This window comes from Crinia signifera, chromosome 11 (assembly GCF_055691185.1).
Source record: "Crinia signifera chromosome 11, ASM5569118v1, whole genome shotgun sequence".
Taxonomy (NCBI): domain Eukaryota; kingdom Metazoa; phylum Chordata; class Amphibia; order Anura; family Myobatrachidae; genus Crinia; species Crinia signifera.
In genome coordinates, this window is record NC_139227.1 from 28,515,989 (window position 1) to 28,540,869 (window position 24,881).

Here is a 24,881-nt window from a genome sequence, read left to right on the forward strand (position 1 = left end):
CCTGTGCCCCTCAGGACTGCAGCCCCCCAACCCCCCCCAATATTTTCCATGGGGGCCACAAAGCTTCATCCCAATGAACTGGGATGAACATATACCCACCACCACCCCCTCCACAGCAAGCAGCACTTGCCCACTGCTGCCGCAGCTGTATTCTGCCCACTGCCGCCACCACTGTGTTCTGCCCGCTACCTCCGCCGCTGTATTCTCTGCACCGCCACCATTCCTGCCATTCCCGCCTGTGTTCCCAGCAGACTGCCAGAAATTCTCAGCCCTTGCAGTGCGCGCAAGGGCTGAGACTGAATGCATTACTGGGACCGCTGAAGCCAGAAAAGGCTTGAGAAGGCGAATGGGGCCACGAGAGACGTAATGGCCACATCTCGCCGGTCCGCATTTCTGCCCTTTGCGGTCCAGAGGTAGACCGCGGTCCGCCTGTTGCCTACTCTTGGTCTATATTGTCTAAGTCGACATTTAAAGGGTCAACACAATGGTCGACATGCACAATGTCAATACATGAAAAAGTTGACTTGAATTTTTCATGTTTATTGGTGACAATTTGTAGATTGCCAGTTTGCTCGCCATGCTTCGAGCGAGGTTCCTCTTTTAAAACAAAAATGTCGACCTTTTCATGTGTCAACTATTGCCACGTCTACCTTGTTTTGAAAGGTTGTATCAACCTTTTGTCTGTGACCATTTGATGTTGACATATACACTGTCAACTTAGTTACAGGGACATCACTTAGTTACAGGGACATCACATCACTATTACACTAAGGAGCACACCCTGTTATCTGTGATGCACTATTACACTATGGAGTGCTGTCATCTGTGATGCACTATTACACTAAGGAGCACGGCCTGTTATCTGTTATTACACTATGGAGCACGCCCTGTTATCTGTGATGAACTATTACACTACGGAGCACGCCCTGTTATCTGTTATTACACTATGGAGCACACCCTGTTATCTGTGATGCACTATTACACTATGGAGCTCGCCCTATCATCTGTGATGCACTATTACACTATGGAGCACGCCCTATCATCTGTGATGCACTATTACACTATGTAGCATGCCCTGTTATCTGTGATGCACTATTACACTACGGAGCACACCCTGTTATCTGTGATGCACTATTACACTACAGAGCACGCCCTATCATCTGTGATGCACTATTACACTATGGAGCACGCCCTATCATCTGTGATGCACTATTACACTAAGGAGCACGCCCTGTTATCTGTTATTACACTATGGAGCACGCCCTGTTATCTGTGATGAACTATTACACTACGGAGCACAACCTGTTATCTGTGATGCACTATTACACTATGGAGCACGCCCTATCATCTGTGATGCACTATTACACTACAGAGTACGCCCTATCATCTGTGATGCACTATTACACTACTGAGCACGCCCTATCATCTGTGATGCACTATTACACTATGGAGCACCTCCTATCATCTGTGATAAACTATTACACTATGGAGCATGCCCTGTTATCTGTGATGCACTATTTCACTACAGAGTGTGCCTTATCATCTGTGATACATTATTACACTATGGAGCATGCCTTGTCATCTGGGTTGCATGATTTCACTATGGAGCACGGCCTATCATCTGTGATACACTATTACACTACAGAGCACGTCCAGTTATCTGTAATGCACTATTACACTATGGAGCGCTCCCTATCATCTGTGATGCACTATTACACTATGGAGCGTGCCCTATCATCTGTGATGCACTATTACACTATGGAGCATGCCCTGTCATCTGTTATTGCACTATTACACTATGGAGCACGCCCTGTCATCTGTGATGCACTACTACACTATGGAGCACCTCCTATCATCTGTGATGCACTATTACACTATGGAGCACCTCCTATCATCTGTGATGCACTATTACACTATGGAGCATGGCCTATCATCTGTGATGCACCATTACACTATGGAGCGGACCCTCTCATCTGTGATAAACTATTACACTATGGAGCACGCCCTGTTATCTGTGATGCCTATTACACTACGGAGCACACCCTGTTATCTGTGATGCACTATTTCACTACAGAGCATGCCCTATCATCTGTGATGCAATATTACACTATGGAGCTCGCCCTGTCATCTGTGATGCACTATTACATTATGGCGCACGCCCTGTCATCTGTGATGCACTATTACACTATGGAGCATGCCCAGTCATCTGTGATGCACTATTAAACTAAGGAGCATGCCCTGTTATCTGTGATGCACTATTACACTATGGAGTGCTGTCATCTGTGAAGCACTATTACACTAAGGAGCACGCCCTGTTATCTGTGATGCACTATTACAGTATGGAGTGCTCCCTGTCATCTGTGATGCACTATTACATTATGGCGCACGCCCTGTCATCTGTGATGCACTATTACACTATGGAGCACGCCCTGTCATCTGGGATGCATGATTTCACTATGGAGCATGGCCTATCATCTGTGATGCACTATTACACTATGCAGCATGGCCTATCATCTGTGATGCACTATTACACTATGGAGCATGCCCTGTTATCTGTGATGCACTATTAAACTAAGGAGCACGCCCTGTTATCTGTGATGCACTATTACACTATGGAGTGCTGTCATCTGTGAAGCACTATTACACTAAGGAGCACGCCCTGTTATCTGTGATGCACTATTACACTATGGAGTGCTGTTGTCTGTGATGCACTATTACACTAAGGAGCATGCCCTGTTATCTGTGATGCACTATTACAGTATGGAGCGCTCCCTGTCATCTGTGATGCACTATTACACTATGGAGCAGGCCCTGTTATCTGAGATACACTATGGAGCGCTCCCTATCTTCTGTGATGCACTTTTACATTATGGCGCACGCCCTGTTATCTGTGATGCACTATTACACTATGGAGCACGCCCTGTCATCTGTGATGCACTATTACACTATGGAGCGCGGCCTATCATCTGTGATGCACTATTACACTATGGAGTGCACCCTGTCATCGGTGATGCACTATTACACTATGGAGCACCTCCTCTCAACTGTGATGCACTATTACACTATGGAGCGCACCCTGTCATCTGTGATGCCCTATTACACTATGGCGCACGCCCTGTCATCTGTGATGCACTATTACACTATGGAGCACGCCCTGTTATCTGTGATGCACTATTACACTATGGAGTGCTGTCGTCTGTGATGCACTATTACACTAAGGAGCATGCCCTGTTATCTGTGATGCACTATTACACTAAGGAGCATGCCCTGTTATCTGTGATGCACTATTACACTATGTAGCATGCCCTGTTATCTGTGATGCACTATTACACTATGGAGCGCACCCTGTCATCTGTGATGCCCTATTACACTATGGAGCCCCTCCTATCATCAGGGCCGTCTTTTCTAATGGGCTTAATGGGCACTTGCCCAGGGGCCCCAGGTGTATAAGGGCCCTATGTTGATAGCTGAGGATCCCCTTTTTCCAGGGATACCAGAATTTTGAAAGTCGGCCCTGGGGAACTGGAGATATCCAACTTCAAAGCAGCAGTCCACACCGACCAGTTAATTGCAATTCCCAGTCATATTTCTCAGGTTCTCTCACTTTTTCTGAGAGTATAAAAGCTGGGACTCTCCCCTTTCTGTCGACACTAGCGGCTTGTCTCTATCATGCCCAGAACCAGAGATATCAGCCTTCCAGCAGCCGGTCCCTGCTCCAGCTCCAAACGCCTGGTGTAGGGAGGCCAATCCCGGGACATTTTTTCAATCCCGGGATTCGGGATTGAAAAACTGTCAATCCTGGGATTGGCCTCCTGATATGCCTAATGACGATTATATTACCTCCAACAGAGGAGTAGCTGTGCAGCGGAAGAGCTGTGCGGTGGAGGAGTCGAGGTGACTAGCCTGGCCAGGGAGGTGGCGGGTAACTCGATGTCCGGGCAGACACTGCGGCGCGGGAGGCAGTGTGTGGCTGCGCAGCATGACGTGATCACTCACATCACGCTGCGCAGCCACACAACCTTGTTGCCAGGCAGCGCAGCGTGATGTTAGAGGTCACTCTGCGCAACCACATAGTGTTCCCACGCCATAGCGTCTGCCTGTACTCAGTTACCCGCCTCCTCCCTGGCCCGTTTAGTGCTACACTGGAGAAAGGGATCAAATGCGCATGCGCATTTCGATCCCATAATCCTGAGATTGGAGCCTCCAATCCCGGGATTCAAATCCCAGTCATAAATGCCCTAAATACCGGGATCCCGCCGATCCCTGGATTGGCATCCCTAGTCTGGTGTACAGTTTTATATTTTTGTCCTGATCTCCAATTCCCAAGTTCCCAGCACCTCCTGAAAGTTGGGACTCTAGGTTTGTATACTATTGAAGGCTAAGAAATCTATTTCCAGATAATGGCGATATCTGCAGTCAAACAAGCTGCCCTTCCACAGGAAAATTACGAATATTAAGCCCACTCCATTATCCAACCCTCCACTGCGTATAAAACACCCCCTACCTCCCTGGAAGTCATTTACAAGGGAACCTTCATTCAGCTCAGTGTCCCCTTCCACACGTTAGTGTTCTCCCTCCCACTACCTGTGCAGTAAAGGAGTAATTAGCAGAAGTTACGGCTCCAGGTCCTACATGTTGAATGGAAGATGGAGCACCCCCCTGCCACTCGTGGGACATCAAAGTTGCTGCTGATAGCACCCCCCACCACTAGGAGGGGAGAATGGGTAAGGGCCCCAGTGCATTGCTTTGCTCAGGGGCCCACACTGTTGTTAAGACGGCCCTGCCTATCATCTGTTATGCACTATTACACTATGGAGCATGCCTTGTTATCTGTTATGCACTATTAAACTACAGAGCGTGCCCTATCATCTGTGATGCACTATTACACTATGGAGCACGCCCTGTCATCTGTGATGCACTATTACACTATGGAGCACGCCCTGTCATCTGGGATGCATGATTTCACTATGGAGTATGGCCTATGATCTGTGATGCACTATTACACTATTGAGCATGCCCTGTTATCTGTGATGCACTTTTACACTATGGAGCATCTCCTATAACCTGCGATGCACGATTACACTATGGAGCATGGCCTATCATCTGTGATGCACTATTACACTATGGAGCGCGCCCTGTTATCTGTGATACACTATGAAGCGTGCCCTATGATCTGTGATGCACTATTACACTATGGAGCACACCCTACACACCCTATCATATGTGATGCACTATTACGCTATGGAGCATGCCCTGTTATCTGTGATACACTATGGAGCATGGCCTATCATCTGTGATGCCCTATTACACTATGGAGCGCACCCTGTTATCTGTGATGCACTATCACACTTTGGAGCGCACTCTATCGTCCGTGATGCACTATTACACTATGGAGCATGCTCTGTTATCTGTGGTGCATTATTACACTATGGAGCACCTCCTATCATCTGTGATGCACTATTACACTATGGAGCACCTCCTATCACCTGTGATGCACTATTACACTATGGACCGCGCCCTGTTATCTGTGATGCACTATTACACTATGGAGCACCTCTTATCATCTGTGATGCACTATTACACTATGGAGCGCACCTTGTTATCTGTGACGCACTATTACACTATGGAGCATGCCCTGTTATCTGTGAGGCACTATTACACTATGGAGCACCTCCTATCATCTGTGATGCACTATTACACTATGGAGCGCACCCTGTTATCTGTGATGCACTATTACACTATGGAGCGCACCCTGTTATCTGTGACGCACTATTACACTATGGAGCATGCCCTGTTATCTGTGACGCACTATTACACTATGGAGCACCTCCTATCATCTGTGATGCACTATTACACTATGGAGCATGCCCTGTTATCTATGATGCACTATTTCACTATGGAGTACACCCTGTCACCTGTGTTGCACTATTATACTATGGAGCACCTCCTATCATCTGTGATGCACTATTACACTATGGAGCACACCCTGTTATCTGTGACGCACTATTACACTATGGAGCACCTCCTATCACCTGTGTTGCACTATTACACTATGGAGCACCTCCTATCATCTGTGATGCACTATTACACTATGGAGCACGCCCTGTTATCTGTGACGCACTATTACACTATGGAGCACCTCCTATCACCTGTGTTGCACTATTATACTATGGAGCACCTCCTATCACCTGTGTTGCACTATTACACTATGGAGCACCTCCTATCACCTGTGATGCACTATTACACTATGGAGCACCTCCTATCATCTGTGATGCACTATTACACTATGGAGCACACCCTGTTATCTGTGACGCACTATTACACTATGGAGCACCTCCTATCATCGTTGACGCACTATTACACTATGGAGCATGGCCTATCATCTGTGCTAATAACAGGGACTCTCTCTTCTTACCATTAGGACCGGTTTTAGCAGCAGTGCTGTGGACAGTGGCCTATGCGATAGCTGCAGTTTCTGCATTCTATATCCATATAGGATGCTGATATAGCTTTTTTTCCCCTGGTTTAATGGCCTGCATTAAAATGTCATAAAAGAACCACAGAGTACACAAGGACATTAATAAGAATTGCGCTGATGCTTATTCTCATCTGCATGATGTGACATTTGCATTGATCCACATTATTACAATTGGCACAATGACATCTCCGGCATCCTCTTACCTCCATCCATTGGCCCTGAGACTGCATAAGCATTAGGACACACGGGTCAGACTTGTTGAGTGTGTCTCTGTCCAGCAGGTTCTTGCAGCACACTCGGAGCTCCACCTTAGACACACAGGTGGCCGTGACCACCCCTAGGGCGGACGGAGACGCCAAGTCTGATATCTCATTCATCATCTTGCCAAAGCAGAGATTTCTAAATAGACCGAATGGAATTAGAAGTCACCCAACAAAAAGGTGATGGGATGGTAAGTACTCCAGATGATAGTCAGCAAGTTGTAGCCTCCTCCATATGATGTCTAAGGATCTGTCGGATTATGGACGTTATCTCAAGAAAGCTAGGATGTCCAAGTAATGTCAGTCTATCACAAACCAGGAGCCAGGAACAGTATGTGAGGAATCATTGGTCAATTAACTGATTAATTGTGATGGGACTCTTTACCTTCTGACATATAAATGCTTGGGACACTTAAGACACATCAAGCGACTTGCTAAAGTAGGTACAATGTAGGTATAAATGGGTATGTCATGGCCAGAGGGGTCAACATTATCAACAAAATTCCATTAATTAAAGCATTCCGCACCGCCCTCTCACTCCATTACATTGGCTTGTCTAACGTTCAACGGTCAACGTAGTTCCAAGAGGCAATCCAGTTTTGTTCCCCAATTTGTCACACATGTACAACGTCAGGTCCTGGTTTTGCCCACAATATGAGATCTGGCAGCACCCTGATTTGGTGTCTCTTTCAACGGGTGCTGGGTTTGGGGAAGTCCGTGCAGATGGCTGGAGGAAGGGATCACAAGCTGTTCTGTGGCTCTGATGACATCAATCCTGGCAGTACAGAACAGGACACAAGTCTTTCTAAGATGATGAAGCAGGGTGATGGCACACAAGCCTGTTTGTTCCTGCAAGGCAAAAACACATATCTGTCATGTATCTGTGGGGCTTTGATTATATAAGTCATCAGCCCAGACTCCCTCTACAAGTGGCAGCAACACATCCTGGCTCACAGCCACGTCTCCAACATACAGTACTAATAATGTGTCATACGCAGTTTGTGTCATCCTATTTCAATCACTGAACAGCAGAAGCCTTGAAGTTCAATGTCAGAAAACAGATGACAGCATTGCAGAATCTCTGTGCTTTGTACTTAAATGCAATGCTATCTCTCTTTTGTTGTCTTTCGATCAGAGATGTTCTTAGACAAAATTATTATTCTAAAACTAAACGGGATCAGAGGTGAGTGTGGTCTCACCGTGTCCAATCATAGCGTAAGAACAGCAGCCTTGGGGTCTTCGTGAAGGTGGACTATCAGGCCCAAGCCCTCCTTTGAATGTTGCTAAGGGGATCTGCAATACCATTATGCTGGTTTTTAATGATACCATGTCAGCGTTCAGCACTCAAGAGTGATCTTTATGATCGTCAATCTTTTGGGGACCTATATATGAAACATAACTCCCACAACCTCCACTCTGGTCTAAACTAAAGCCCCCATTCAAAAAAATAGGGATTACGATACTTAGTTGAATGCAGGTAACATAATCCTTATTTTTTGAATGGGAGCTTCAGTCTAGTTATCAAGTCAAAAAAGCAAGCTCAGGAGCTTTATCCCCAGCTAGCTGGTATCTGGATGATAGATCGATAGCACCAGTGTGCCTTGAACTGTGACGTGTGCCACCAGAGCTTCAGAGGTCAACATTCGTTTTCAGCCACCCCCACCCGTTCAATTATTATTCACTGGTGACTTGTTTCCACGTGAGGGACAATATATTTTATTTTTGTTACCTATGGGGACCAGAGTGATATTTTTTTCATATGGGTGCCAATGGGTTTGATTTTTTTCCCAAAGCCAATGTATTTTTCGCAGTGGAGGTCGGAGTTGAAAAAGGTTGAAAACGATTGCATCTTCTAACCTTCACAGACTTTCAGAGACTGCCTTTTGGGAAGTATAGAGACATGGTAGGAATGGACAGTTCTCAGCACAATGTTTTAAGGGGTTCACCTACAGTGCTTGAGTGTGTACTTATGATCTGCATCTGGTTCAGTGTTTGAGCTTATTATTTGTTATTACATTTATTGTGAAGCCAATCCAATCGTTTTTTATATGTTTATATTTTAATGTTATCCCTCTAAAGATATTAGCACTGCCCTACACTCACTGCCGCTTTGTAAAGCAGTGAGTGTCATAGCACCCCCAACGGCCATTTTCCAAGGGCCACATTCATTTCAATGATCTACATTGTCTAAACAGACAGTGATTACATTTTACCAAACACACAAGTTTTGACCCAAAAAACTGGAAAAATGTGTTGACCATCATCATGTTGACATGTTGGTCCTGTCGGCCATAATCTCTATTAGTTTTTTATCAATTGTGTTTTTTTACCTGTTAACATGTTGTCCATATGTTGCCGACTTATTGACTACCTAGAAACCGTATGTCTTCTATACCAAAGCCTGGGGCAGATGTATTAAGCTGGGTGAAGTGATAAAGTGGAAGGTGATAACGCACCAGCCAATCAACTCTTAACTGTCATTTTTTTCAAACATAGCTAGTTGACTGGTATGTTATCACCTTCTACTTTATCTCCAGTTTTGGGTTGATTCAGCAAAACTTGGAAGGGGCCATTTCGATGTTTTGGGGACTGCACATTGGCGCATGTACGGCTCCCCTGTGGGCGAGTATCATACCCCTTGAGGAGTTCATTGAGTATGTATGCTCCGATGTTTCGGTCCCCAAACATGGACCTTTATCAAGGAGCGTTTTACATCTGAGATAACAGCAGTCAGCGGCGCAGGAACAACCCAGTTGTGGACCGTGTCAGTTGACTGTACTGACCCGGTCCACAACTGGGTTGTTCCTGCGCCGCTGACTGCTGTTATCTCAGATGTAAAACGCTCCTTGATAAAAGTCCATGTTTGGGGACCGAAACGTCGGAGCATACATACTCAATGTATACTATCATGTTGGATCTATTGGAATAAAGCCCTTTTGCTTTTATCACAAGGCTGATTTGTGATTCTGGAGAGTGGTCTGCATTCACATGTTTTTGTGTGGATAAACTGGACTATTTTTGGGTACATGTGTGTGCATGCACCTTTGCCGGGCACCCCACTGTTGATGTGTTGGGTGAGAGTGCGGTCAGGTGATCCTGTGAATTGGCAGTGAATTAATTGCGCCACAAATGAGATTTCGTTCCCGCCGAACTTCTGTCAAATGCAACTGAATATTCAAGTCGTTGTCGACAATGTATTCCCAAATCTAACAACCAACTACAAAAATCTGGATTGGGCGTGCGAACGCGCAATTTTGGCACCAAAAAATGATGATGTCAACAAGCTCAGTGAGCAAATTCAATTGAAGCTAGCCCGGCAAAACAGTAAAATACAAATCGACACGAACAAGCCGTCAATTATCCGATCTAATTTTTGAATTCATTGGAACCACCCGGAATGCCCCCGCACGTATCAACATTGAAGGTTGGATCACCGGTGATGCTTATTCGCAACTTAAACTCACCAAAGTTGTGCAATGGAACCAGATTGACCATCGGCACGGAACCTATAGATATCTGCTAAAACTTTGTCACATGACCGCCCCCATCCATCCTAGCATACAAAAACATGTAGCCTGCGTTGCTACTGCTGCAGCCTGTCTACATACCCATAGCATAAAGAGAAAGAAAGAGAAAGAGTGTCCTATTATGGGTGCACCACAAAAGATAAGATAAAATATAACCTTTATTATTATTTTCTAAAAGGCTGCGAAAGTATAAAAAAAAAACATGAAACATACAAAGGTGGGGTAACACCCTTTAAAACGAAGGTGGCAGGCAGGTGTTGCTGAAAATTGATTTGTTATAACGTGTAGTGATTGTACAGTGTGTAGCTACCCAAGTCTGTGCGGTGGATCTACAATTAATCCAATCTCTACCAGCTAACAGAACAAAATACTGGGTGCCATGAGGAACTGGGTCAGCAGACCTCTAGTTACTCAACATATTGTCAGACCTCACAACACTTGTACTGCCACTGACACTAGGATGTGAGGTGCTGTGCGTAGTAGGTCACAGTCACCTGCTAGCTGTATCAGGCCTACCACTTAAGGGGTGTCTTCTCTGTAAAAATATCAGAGAGACCTCAACCCCGGGAGACCGTAAGGTAGTTGTCAAATAATACAGGTGTTCGTACAATCACTGGGGTAGGGTGTATCCCTGACAAAAGATCAGGGGGACTACATCCACCAGAGATTGCTCCCAAATGTGGGGTGTCAGTGAATGTGAGATCCCCAGACGTGGGGTGTTCTTACTGCGGCACAAGTGTGAGTTAGAGCCCTTACAAGGGCTTCCAGGACATCACACTCAGGTACATATAATCAAAATACATTATAAAGAAAATAACAAACCAGCAACACAACTGCCTGCGCACAGTTAGCCGGCACGCACTTCGCAGTTTAGCTTCTTCAGGGCCCTGTTATTTACTTTCTGCTATTAGCTGCTGCGTTCAGCGAAAACCGCACTGCTGCTGCATTAGTGTTTGTCTCTGAATCCAGGTGCATACGCATAAACAAGTAAAAAAACAAAAAAACATTTCAAATACAGTATACATTTCAGAATGTTATCATGTTTTAATTTCAGCCGCAGGTGATATGCTGACTGATTGGCGGAGTTAAAGTGGCAGCAGACACAGTAAGGGGAAAGGCAGACATGCATTTTAATATGTTATAAGCAATGCTCCGTTAGCACATCATGAAAGGTGAACAGCGAGCCCTGCTCCTGTCATACTACAGGAGCCACTCTCAGAGTGCTGTGCGGTGTGTATCCACGGTCAGAGTGCTGTGCAGTGGGTATCCACAGTCAGAGTGCTGTGCGGTGTGTATCCACGGTCAGAGTGCTGTGCAGTGGGTATCCACGGTCAGAGTGCTGTGCAGTGGGGATCCACGGTCAGAGTGCTGTGCAGTGGGGATCCACGCTCAGAGTGCTGTGCAGTGTGTATCCACGCTCAGAGTGCTGTGCAGTGTGTATCCACGCTCAGAGTGCTGTGCAGTGTGTATCCACGGTCAGAGTGCCGTGCAGTGGGTATCCATGGTCAGAGTGCCGTGCAGTGTGTATCCACTGTCAGAGTTCTGTGCAGTGTGTATCCACAGTCAGAGTTCTGTGCAGTGTGTATCCACAGTCAGAGTGTTGTGCAGTGTGTATCCACGGTCAGAGTGCTGTGCAGTGTGTATCCACGGTCAGAGTGCTGTGCAGTGTGTATAACCGGCCAGAGTTCTATGCAGTGTGTATCCACAGTCAGAGTGTTTTGCAGTGTGTATCCACGGTCAGAGTGCTGTGCAGTGTGTATCCACGGTCAGAGTGCTGTGCAGTGTGTATAACCGGCCAGAGTGCTGTGCAGTGTGTATCCATGGTCAGAGTGCTGTGCAGTGTGTATCCACTGTCAGAGTGCTGTGCAGTATGCATCCACGGTCAGAGTGTTGTGCAGTGTGTATCCACGGTCAGAGTGCAGAATACTCCCAGAAAACGCTACGCTACCACCCCAAGCAGTCATTTTACATTTTATTAAATAATTTCACTCAATATTTGTAAAAAATCTATTATTACTGGATGTTAACTAGTACATAATGTTTTATCACTTCATATGTTTCCTCCATCTACCAGTATCCTCCAGTTGTGTGTGGTGATAGGTGGCGCTGAAGGTAATTGTTTCCCATTATTGTTATTAGATAAAACCTGAGGAGGGCCGTGGACTTCATGACACGTTAGCGATGTTATCCTGATGGATTGCCTGATGGATGCGGCACTAAGACTGTTGAGCAGGCAATTGGGGAATGGCCAGGCTGAGAGACACATAGATGACACCTAATAATTCTTGGAACCAAGGTTATAAGCCTTAGGCCTTAGGTTATATATCTGCCACTGTTACCGTATTCTATGTAAGCATAGCACCCAGAAGTTAGAGGTCGTACATACACACATTATATATTGTGACAAGGAATCGCATACACTGGATATAGATGAAGTCTAAACTAAAAATGCGGTAAAAACCACGTTATCAGTTTTTACAGCATTTTGGGATGCTCTAAGCCTCCCCCGCTGGGTTATCGTGAAAAATCTGGCGATGCCCCATATGGGCTTCTACCGCGACCCACCACGGCCCGCACCGACCACCGCCACCCCGCATCTGTGTCCGGGCAGCACAGACCTGTGACCTCCTCCTTCCTGCACTATGATCCTCTTCCGGGTGCAGGGAGGAGGAGAGCCCGGCGCAGCAGCAGCGCCGGGTAAGGGAAGGAGGGGGGAGGAGTCACCGCAGAGGACAGCTCTTAACACAAGAGCTGTCCTTTGCAATAATTATCGCATATGTTACAGCATATGCGATAATTATGTAGGCGATGGGGGGCGATGTGCGGCGGTAAGGGGGCGCGGATGTTAGAGCACCCCCCCTGAGTTTTTATTTTGTAGCAGTTAAACAGCAAACCAGGTTTGCAGCTCAGCAAATTTGGTTACAACATCGCAGGATTTTCCACAGATTTCAGTCAAGTTACTCTCCACAGCACCTAATGTAATATTACATTACCAGCCTATCACCCAGCTGCTTTTCAGCATTATGACCTCCTGCCCTGGACACACATATAACAGGAAGCCAAAGGTGCTGCTAATCAGCCAAGCCTTCATCACATCAGTTTAGGAAACCTGGACTGGATCTAATTTTCCTGCTCCTGCTGCTCTAAAACCTGGGCATAACTAGAACTTTGTAGGTACCATAGTACCATAGCAAAATCTTGAAGGGGGGGGGGGGGGCAGAAGAAAGAGTGAAAGAGTGAGCGACAAAGAGGGAGTAGGGGGAAGATTGAGGAGCAAGAAAGAGAGGGGAGAGAGGAAGCCAGGAGAGAGTGCTTTAAAAATAGGGAATGAGTGAAAGAGAGAGAGTAGTGAGGGAGGTAAGAGAGAGAAAGGGACAGTGTGAGCAAGAGAGAGGGAAAGAATGTCAGGGAGGGAGCAAGAGAGAGTTAGAGTGTCAGAGAGAAAGGAGGGACGGGGAAGAGAGGTGGTGCTAGGTACAGAGAGAGAGAGAGAGAGAGAGAGAGAGAGAGAGAGAGAGAGGGCCAGATGCACTAAGCTTCAAAAGTTATAAAATGGATCCAATCAGCTCCTACCTGACATTTTTAAAACACAGCCTGTGACATGGCAGGCAGGAGCTGATTGGCTGGCTGGCTGTTAATCACTCTCCATTTTATCACTTTTGAAGCTTAGTGCATCTGGCCCAGAGAGAGAGAGAATGTCAGGGAGAGAAAGACGATGAGAACAGGAGTGAAAGTGAGTGTAATGAAAGGGGAGAAAGAGGGGAGAGGGAAGAAAGAGAGGGGGAAGTATGGGGAAAGAGAGGGGGAAGCAGAGAGATAGAGCATAAAAATATTAAGGGGTACATTTACTAAAGGTGAATAAAGGTGATGTTGCCCATAGCAACTAATCAGATTTAATTTTTAGAAGATTTAGTCAATTTACCCCTATGAGAGAGGTGAGACAGAGATATGGATGGGGGAGTGAGAGAGGGGGCAGGGAGAGAGTTAGAGCAGAGGGTAAGAGAAATAATTGAGGGAGTGCAGGGGAAAGAGAGAGAAGGGTGGAGGAGGCGCACGAGAGAGTGAAAAGAAGGGGGAGAGAGAGAGAGAGAGCAGGGGGATAGAAAAAAAGAGAGGAGAGAGGGAGAACCAGGTTGTGACTTTGCACATGTTGTCCACCTACAAGTCCCGGCACACCCTGCCACAGTTTTGCTATTAAGGACTTTTAAAATTGGGATGTGTAACGTCTTAGTAGATGGCAATGCACAGGTTGGCTAGGCCTGGTGTAGGGGATGTACACCCACCAGCCACACCCACACTACTCTAGTCACAGCTCATCAGTGTAGGCTAGGCACAGCCACTGTCAATGCTGACATCTAGGGTTAACATTGATGGCCATTACTAGGGGTGGGGCAAAGCCATCCAGCAACAGGTGGGCAACAAAACATTGTGGGGATCTGTGCCATCAATGCCCAAGAACCAACAAATCTCCATAATTGAAGGGTAAGCCATTAACCATCACCGATTAATCTGCAATGGCTGTTCGACATCGATGGCCAACTCTAGCATGATAGGTGCATGAAAGATTACGGCCCAGGCCCTATGTGGCCCTTAACCTAGCTGTGCTGCACCCATTGGGCCATTATAGATATGCCCCTGGTTGGTGGGGAAAATGCATTTGTCTCTAACCTCCTTTATTATGAAAAATGCACTGTGACATCATATGGCCAGTAGCCAGAGCAAAGCAGCTTGTGTGTCTAACTCAGTGCACCAGCAATATTGCTCATCACTGGTTTCTACCCATAGGCTGCAGACTCGGGGATACAATGCTGTGTCTAGGTCATCAGTGTTATTTAAGAGTTTAGTCAAGGAAATATCTTAAATATGGATGCAGAAGTTTATATCATGAATTTCCACCAGTTTTACACAACATGTACCATGAAATACAAATGTAAATGGTTCCTCTCAACCTCCCCATCAAAGAAAATCAAATCAATGATCAGCTGCAGAGAGCTCCATAAAGCAATGTTCCGAAGCTGAGGGTATTGCTGATATCGGAAACGTTACTGAGCAGAATGCCAGACAATGCATTCATATATTCCTATACTATCTGAAAAATCTGCTGCATATGTTTTTCCCAGTGACAAACTTTTAAGGTCTCTGTTTACAGCATTTTATAGTCTTCATGTGTCCCTGTTCCCAGTGCTGAACGCAGATCTAGCCAGCAGCCAAAACCTTCTATAGACAGCCATAGCAGCAGCACCATCTATAGATTAAAGGAAGGTACTGCATCCCTCTAAATAAATGATACAGGAGCATAAATAAAAATAATAAAAAAACATGCACAATTTTCTAATGAAATCATAAACAAATCATATTGTCATGCCTCTGCTCATCAATGGGCTCATGTGTACATTTATGACGAAAACGTACTGTACATGTACAAATATATCTCATTCACGTTTATCTTTAACTCAGTATACGATGCGTATGTATTATAAAATGTTTAAAGCATTAATACAGGCTTTATCCATCTCTTGGTGCACCCATATATTAGAAAAGGAAGTCATCATCATCACCATCATCAACTTGTTAATATATATTTAGAATATAAAAAAAAAAAAGATTGTCAGCTGTAATTATATTTAAAAAATAAAAAGTGATCTAAGCACCAGCACTGCTTATGGGAAGAATACTTTTCCACTGACCTGGGTCCTGCACATGCCCAAAGTACCAATAATCTGTGCTTTGTGGTTTAGGGCACACACCTCTAATAACACTTTCACACTGCCTAAAAGTTTTAAAAAACGGTATTTTAAAACGGTATTTAAAACGGGTCTGAGCCTTGACATTGCAGTAGATTACCGTTTTAAATACCATTTAAATACCATTCACATCAGTCAACCCGTTTGGTACTTGTGTAGTTTCACGGCACCACCGCGCGCACACTGAAACTTTGCGCATGCCGCTCTAGCTGTTCTCAGCGCAGCGCGTGGCTGCTTTCCTTATGTAAGCTACGTTATCAGCATAGCGCTGGCAGCAGCAGTCACTGTGGTCACTGTGGTACTTGTAGTTCCACAGTGAAATAGGCAGTCCTGCGCACCGCTGACAACCCGACAATTTAGACTCCTCCGGCTATTTAGAAGTCTAGATTTAGACATCTAAATCCAGACTCCCTGCAAACCGCTAAGATGGGGGCATCTAAATTTAGACGGTAAAGCATCTAAATTTAGTAGGGTCTAGGGGTACACTATTAAACCTGTTCACAATGACACTAGTCGATGTAACAGCTGTCGACCTTGTTAATTCCACTATCCATGCCAACCCGAAGCGTGGCGAGCGCAGCGAGCCCGCGAGGGGCGGCGGTACGCGTCCTACGACCTTTTCATACCCCCACTATCCACGTCGGCGTGGAGTTGATTTTATAAAGTGTGGAGAGCGCAGCTAGCCACCGAGCCCGAAGCGTGGCGAGCCCCGCGAGGGGACGCAGATACCTGTGAAGCCCGCGAGGGGACGCAGATACCTGTGAAGCCCGCGAGGGGACACGGATACCTGTGAAGGTATTCGCGTTCCCTTTGCGGGCCTCGCTGCGCTCGCCACGCTTCGGGCTCGGTGGCTCGCTGCGCTCGCCACACTTTATAAAATCAACTCCACGCCGACGTGGATAGTGGGGGGTATGAAAAGGTCGTAGGACGCGTACCGCCGCCGCTCGCCACGCTTCGGGTTGGCTTGGATAGTGGAATTAACAAGGTCGACAGCTGTTACGTCGACTAGTGTCATTGTGAACAGGTTTAATAGTGTACCCCTAGACCCTACTAAATTTAGACGCTTTACCGTCTAAATTTAGATGCCCCCATCTTAGCGGTTTGCAGGGAGTCTGGATTTATAACCATGTTTGCATCACACAGGATGAGGGAATTTGGGGAACAGGAGAGGGGATTGTAAATACAATGCAGCCTGCATTCCCAAAGCTTTAGGGGGAAATAAAAGACAAGATAAGGTATGGTGGTCCCCCCATGACTTTAATAGAGAATGAGGGAATAGAGTGGTGAGAGAAGCATGGTATATAAAGAGTAACGTAAAGGGGCACAAGGCTTATCATAAAAGTCTCAATTATCATCTGAACAGAATCAGGTTCTAAGTTAAATGTGGTACTGTATGTTGAACTTAAGTCTTCTCCATGTAGCCCCCCGCAGAGACACGCATTTCTACCAGTTCTTGACCTTTCACAACCCATAACTGCTATTGCCTTCAAGAACCCCTGTTCCACTTCCAGAATGACATAATTTGTGTTGTCAAATTTCCTATCCCGAAGAGGCGGAATGTGTGGGTACATTGTCTGCAAGGAGATGCAACGTGGCAATGTTGGTGGTGGTCTGAGCCTTTGGAACGTAATCATTTAGGATTATGCTACAACAGTCCCAATAATATTTTTTTTTTTTGGGGGGGGGGAAGGGTGTTCCACTCCTTGCTTACTTTCTTACTTCTTTGGTCTCCAGATCGTATAATTAGACCCAGGACTCAGCATCTGCTGTGAAAGTTCACATCAAGTTTACATGTGAAATGGTGTCGGCAAGTGGGGATGGGGACTATGTAAAAACTGGACCCGGACTGAACCCCGGACCACCGGACAGGACATCAAAATCTGCAGTCCGGAGCTTTTAGGGTCCAGTTCGTGGGGTGTCCCATCCGGGGGGGTGTCTTGTCTGGGGGGGGGGTCCCTGTGATAGCTTTCACCAGGGATATGGGGAAGGGGCGATTACAGACTCCCCGTGTGGTCGGACCGTCCGGTTTTTGCTACATGCCCGGACCATACAGGGAGGCTTTATTCTCCCCCTCCTCCTCTCTCTGGTGACAGGTGTCACAGGCAGGGACAGGACACCCCCCGGACCAGACCCTACAAACTCCGGACTGCAGATTTTGATGTCCTGTCCGGCGGTCCGGGGGTTTTGTCCTCGTCCGGTTTTTACCCATACCCGGGGGATCAGAGGCGTAACTACTTTTTTTGCGCCCCCCCCCCCCCCCCCCCCCCCGGAAATATTAACCCCCTCCTTACCCGTCCCCATTGCCGCCGGCGCTTCTGCCTCTAACCCGACACGCAGATCTGTGTCGGGTGACGGGCGGTCCCCGGCTCCGGCTGCAGTGCTAATATAATAACAGACACTCGGAAAATGGCTGCCCCCATACAGCATTATGGGGGCAGCCATATTCCGAGTGTCTCTTATTATATTAGCACTGCAGCCGGAGCCGGGGACCGCCCATCACCCGACACAGATCTGCGTGTCGGGTTAGAGGCAGCGGCGCCGGCGGCAATGGGGTAAGGAGGGGGAGGGCAGGAGTCAGGAGCCAGGACCAGTTGGTAACTATAGTCCCGCAGACCCCCCAGGCGCCCACACCTGCCTAGCGCCTCCCCGCCACCGCGGGGGGCTGCGGGACTATAGTTACGCCACTGGTGGAGATGACACTTTAGACATACAGTTGCTCATGCATTATCTTCCACACACTTCTAACCACCAACTTATTTTATGATCACTTCAATGGTTAGTGTCCGAGGAAAAGAGCCTCAACTTTCTTCACCGTGTCAAGATCATCCGTGATTGACTATCTCCTGGATCAAGGCTCACCTCAGAGGGACATGTGTCCAGTTTGCAAGTTTCTTTTACAACGTACAACAGGGTCGTATGATGGACTTTCATGCCCAGAAACAGCCCCCATTCCATCATGGATTTAGCAGGCGCTGTTACCCTTGGAGGAATGGAATAACAAGGCAGGCTTCAATTGTCCACAATGCAGATTACGTACATGTACCAGCCCACAAACCAAGGTGACATAAATCACTATGATTTACAACATCATGTACATAAGGCTCAATGATTCTGCTGATCAAATTACATCCGCATATCTCAGGAACTTCATGGTGATAATTAATACTTTATAATACCCCTCATAGGTTATGTCAACCTTCTGCCTGCCGACCTTCTCATTATTGACCTAATGCTTGTGTCAACCTTCCAACCTTGTCAACCTTACCTGTTTCCTGTGTTACCCACACCTGAGATGTGTAACACACACATATCCCCACCTGTAACCTTCACCTGAGACGTGTAACACACACACACATCCCCCCTGTAACCTTCACCTGAGACGTGTAACACACACACACATCCCCCCTGTAACCCTCACCTGAGAGATGTAACACACACACATCCCCACCTGTAACCCTCACCTGAGAGATGTAACACACACACATCCCCACTGTAACCCTCACCTGAGAGATGTAACACACACACATCCCCCCTGTAACCCTCACCTGAGAGATGTAACATACACACATCCCCCCTGTAACCCTCACCTGAGACGTGTAACACACACATCCCCCCTGTAACCCTCACCTGAGAGATGTAACACACACACATCCCCCCTGTAACCCTCACCTGAGACGTGTAACACACACATCCCCCCTGTAACCCTCACCTGAGAGATGTAACACACACACATCCCCCCTGTAACCCTCACCTGAGAGATGTAACACACACACATCCCCACTGTAACCCTCACCTGAGAGGTGTAACACACACACATCCCCACTGTAACCCTCACCTGAGATGTGTAACACACACACATCCCCACCTGTAACCCTCACCTGAGAGATGTAACACACACACACATCTCCCTGTAACCCTCACCTGAGAGGTGTAACACACACACACATCCCCACCTGTAACACTCACCTGAGAGGTGTAACACACACACATCCCCACTGTAACCCTCACCTGAGATGTGTAACACACACACATCCCCACCTGTAACCCTCACCTGAGAGGTGTAACACACACACATCCCCCCTGTAACCCTCACCTGAGAGGTGTAACACACACACACACACATCCCCACTGTAACCCTCACCTGAGATGTGTAACACACACACATCCCCACCTGTAACCCTCACCTGAGAGGTGTAACACACACACACATCCCCCCTGTAACCCTCACCTGAGAGGTGTAACACACACACACATCCCCACTGTAACCCTCACCTGAGATGTGTAACACACACACATCCCCACCTGTAACCCTCACCTGAGAGGTGTAACACACACACACATCCCCCCTGTAACCCTCACCTGAGAGGTGTAACACACACACACATCCCCCCTGTAACCCTCACCTGAGAGATGTAACACACACACATCTTCCAAACTGTAACCTTCACCTGAGACGTGTAACACACACACATCCCCTGTAACCCTCACCTGAGAGGTGTAACACACACACACACACACACACACACACACATCCCCATTGTAACCCTCACCTGAGAGGTGTAACACAAACACATCCCCCTGTAACTCTCACCTGAGAGGTGTAACACACACACATCCCCACTGTAACCCTCACCTGAGATGTGTAACGCACACACATCCCCACCTGTAACCCTCACCTGAGAGGTGTAACACACACACACACATCCCCCCTGTAACCCTCACCTGAGAGGTGTAACACACACACACATCCCCACTGTAACCCTCACCTGAGATGTGTAACACACACACATCCCCACCTGTAACCCTCACCTGAGAGGTGTAACACACACACACATCCCCCCTGTAACCCTCACCTGAGAGGTGTAACACACACACACATCCCCCCTGTAACCCTCACCTGAGAGATGTAACACACACACATCTTCCAAACTGTAACCTTCACCTGAGACGTGTAACACACACACATCCCCTGTAACCCTCACCTGAGAGGTGTAACACACACACACACACACACACATCCCCATTGTAACCCTCACCTGAGAGGTGTAACACAAACACATCCCCCTGTAACTCTCACCTGAGAGTTGTAACACACACACATCTTCCCAACTGTAACCCTCACCTGAGAGATGTAACACACACACACACACACACACACACACACACACACACACACACACACACACACACACACATCCCCCTGTAACCCTCACCTGATAGGTGTAACACACACACACACATTCCCCTGTAACCCTCACCTGAGAGGTGTAACACACACATCCCCCCTGTAACCCTCACCTGAGAGATGTAACACACACATCCCCACCTGTAACCCTCACCTGAGACATGTAACACACACACATCCCCACCTGTAAAACTCACCTGAGAGGTGTAACACACACACACATCCCCACCTGTAACCCTCACCTGAGACATGTAACACACACACATCCCCACCTGTAAAACTCACCTGAGAGGTGTAACACACACACACATCCCCCCTGTAACCATCACCTGAGACATGTAACACACACACACATATCCCCCCTGTAACCCTCACCTGAGACATGTAACACACACATATCCCCCCTGTAACCCTCAACTGAGAGGTGTAACACACACACATCCCCACCTGTAACCCTCACCTGAGACGTGTAACACACATATCCCCCCTGTAACCCTCACCTGAGACATGTAACACACATCCCCACCTGTAACCCTCACCTGAGAGAGGAAACACACACATCCCCCCTGTAACCCTCACCTGAGAGGTGTAACACACACATCCCCCCTGTAACCCTCACCTGAGAGAGGAAACACACACATATCCCCACCTGTAACCCTCACCTGAGACGTGTAACACACATATCCCCCTGTAACCCTCACCTGAGACATGTAACACACACATATCCCCACCTGTAACCCTCAACTGAGAGGTGTAACACACACACATCCCCACCTGTAACCCTCACCTGAGACGTGTAACACACATATCCCCCCTGTAACCCTCACCTGAGACATGTAACACACACATATCCCCACCTGTAACCCTCAACTGAGAGGTGTAACACACACACATCCCCACCTGTAACCCTCACCTGAGACGTGTAACACACACACATCCCCACCTGTAACCCTCACCTGAGAGGTGTAACACACACATCCCCCCTGTAACCCTCACCTGAGACATGTAACACACACACATCCCCACCTGTAACCCTCACCTGAGACGTGTAACACACATATCCCCCCTGTAACCCTCACCTGAGACATGTAACACACACATATCACCCCTGTAACCCTCACCTGAGAGAGGAAACACACACACACACATCCCCACCTGTAACCCTTACCTAAGAGATGTAATACACACACACATCCCCACCTGTAACCCTCACCTGAGAGAGGAAACACACACACATCCCCACCTGTAACCCTCACCTGAGAGGTGTAACACACACATCCCCACCTGTAACCCTCACCTGAGAGGTGTAACACACACACATCCCCACCTGTAACCCTCACCTGAGACGTGTAACACACACACACGTCCCCCCTGTAACCCTCACCTGAGAGATGTAACACACACACATCTTCCAAACTGTAACCTTCACCTGAGACGTGTAACACACACACATCCCCTGTAACCCTCACCTGAGAGGTGTAACACACACACACACACACACACATCCCCATTGTAACCCTCACCTGAGAGGTGTAACACACACACATCCCCCTGTAACTCTCACCTGAGAGTTGTAACACACACACACATCTTCCCAACTGTAACCCTCACCTGAGAGATGTAACACACACACACACATCCCCCTGTAACCCTCACCTGATAGGTGTAACACACACACATTCCCTTGTAACCCTCACCTGAGAGGTGTAACACACACATCCCCCCCTGTAACCCTCACCTGAGAGATGTAACACACACATCCCCACCTGTGGACATGTAACACACACACATCCCCACCTGTAAAACTCACCTGAGAGGTGTAACACACACACATCCCCACCTGTAACCCTCACCTGAGACGTGTAACACACACACACATATCCCCCCTGTAACCCTCACCTGAGACATGTAACACACACACACACACACATATCCCCCCTGTAACCCTCACCTGAGACATGTAACACACACATATCCCCCCTGTAACCCTCAACTGAGAGGTGTAACACACACACATCCCCACCTGTAACCCTCACCTGAGACGTGTAACACACATATCCCCCCTGTAACCCTCACCTGAGACATGTAACACACACACATCCCCACCTGTAACCCTCACCTGAGAGAGGAAACACACACATCCCCCCTGTAACCCTCACCTGAGAGGTGTAACACACACATCCCCCCTGTAACCCTCACCTGAGAGAGGAAACACACACATATCCCCACCTGTAACCCTCACCTGAGACGTGTAACACACATATCCCCCCTGTAACCCTCACCTGAGACATGTAACACACACATATCCCCACCTGTAACCCTCAACTGAGAGGTGTAACACACACACATCCCCACCTGTAACCCTCACCTGAGACGTGTAACACACATATCCCCCTGTAACCCTCACCTGAGACATGTAACACACACATATCCCCACCTGTAACCCTCAACTGAGAGGTGTAACACACACACATCCCCACCTGTAACCCTCACCTGAGACGTGTAACACACACATCCCCCCTGTAACCCTCACCTGAGACATGTAACACACACACACATCCCCACCTGTAACCCTCACCTGAGACGTGTAACACACATATCCCCCCTGTAACCCTCACCTGAGACATGTAACACACACATATCACCCCTGTAACCCTCACCTGAGAGAGGAAACACACACACACACACACACACATCCCCACCTGTAACCCTTACCTAAGAGATGTTATACACACACACATCCCCACCTGTAACCCTTACCTGAGAGAGGAAACACACACACATCCCCACCTGTAACCCTCACCTGAGAGGTGTAACACACACATCCCCACCTGTAACCCTCACCTGAGACGTGTAACACACACACACATCCCCACCTGTAACCCTCACCTGAGAGAGGAAACAAACACACATCCCCACCTGTAACCCTCACCTGAGAGGTGTAACACACACACACACATCCCCACCTGTAACCCTTACCTAAGAGATGTAACACACACACACACACACACACATCCCCACCTGTAACCCTCACCTGAGAGGTGTAACACACACACACATCCCCCCTGTAACCCTCACCTGAGAGGTGTAACACACACACACATCCCCCCTGTAACCCTCACCTGAGACGTGTAACACACACACACATCCCCCCTGTAACCCTCACCTGAGAGGAAACACACACATCCCCCTGTAACCCTCACCTGAGCAGATTGATACGAAATCCCGGTGGTCGGAATCCTAGCGTTCAAAATCCCGACACTGGAATCCCGACAAGGCGGGGACGTGGATCCCCCCCCCCCCCCCCCCCACCACCCCTTGCGGGATCGCTGCGCTCGCCACGCAGCGGGCCCGGTGCCTCGCTGCGTTCGGCACACTAATTTATTCTCCCTCTATGGGTGTCGTGAACACCCACAGATGGAGAAAGTGTCGGGATTTCGGCGGTCGGGATTTTGAACGCCGGGATTATAACTGCATCCCCACCTGAGAGATGTACCACACACATCCCAACATGTAACCCTCACCTGAGAGGTGTAACACGCAAACATCCCCACCTGTGTATTACACCCTCACCAAAGAGGTGCCCAACCTATGATATAATCACCTGAATGGTGTAAGACATTTATTGCATCGGCCATTGGAAACCCCCTCCATCATGTAAGGCACATAAATACTCTGCATCATCAC

General features: G+C 47.7%; 1 protein-coding gene across 2 annotated transcripts in view; it reads right to left on the reverse strand.

The window, feature by feature from the left end:
- CPNE7 (copine 7) overlaps positions 1–24,881 on the reverse strand; it is a 107,175-nt gene that overhangs the window by 58,350 nt on the left and 23,944 nt on the right. For both annotated transcript variants that reach the window (XM_083165281.1, XM_083165280.1), the window contains one exon: positions 6,682–7,587. In XM_083165281.1, coding sequence (XP_083021407.1) covers positions 6,682–6,858 — 177 coding nt within the window. In that variant the 5' untranslated portion in view covers positions 6,859–7,587. The remainder of the gene's footprint in view (positions 1–6,681; positions 7,588–24,881) is intronic.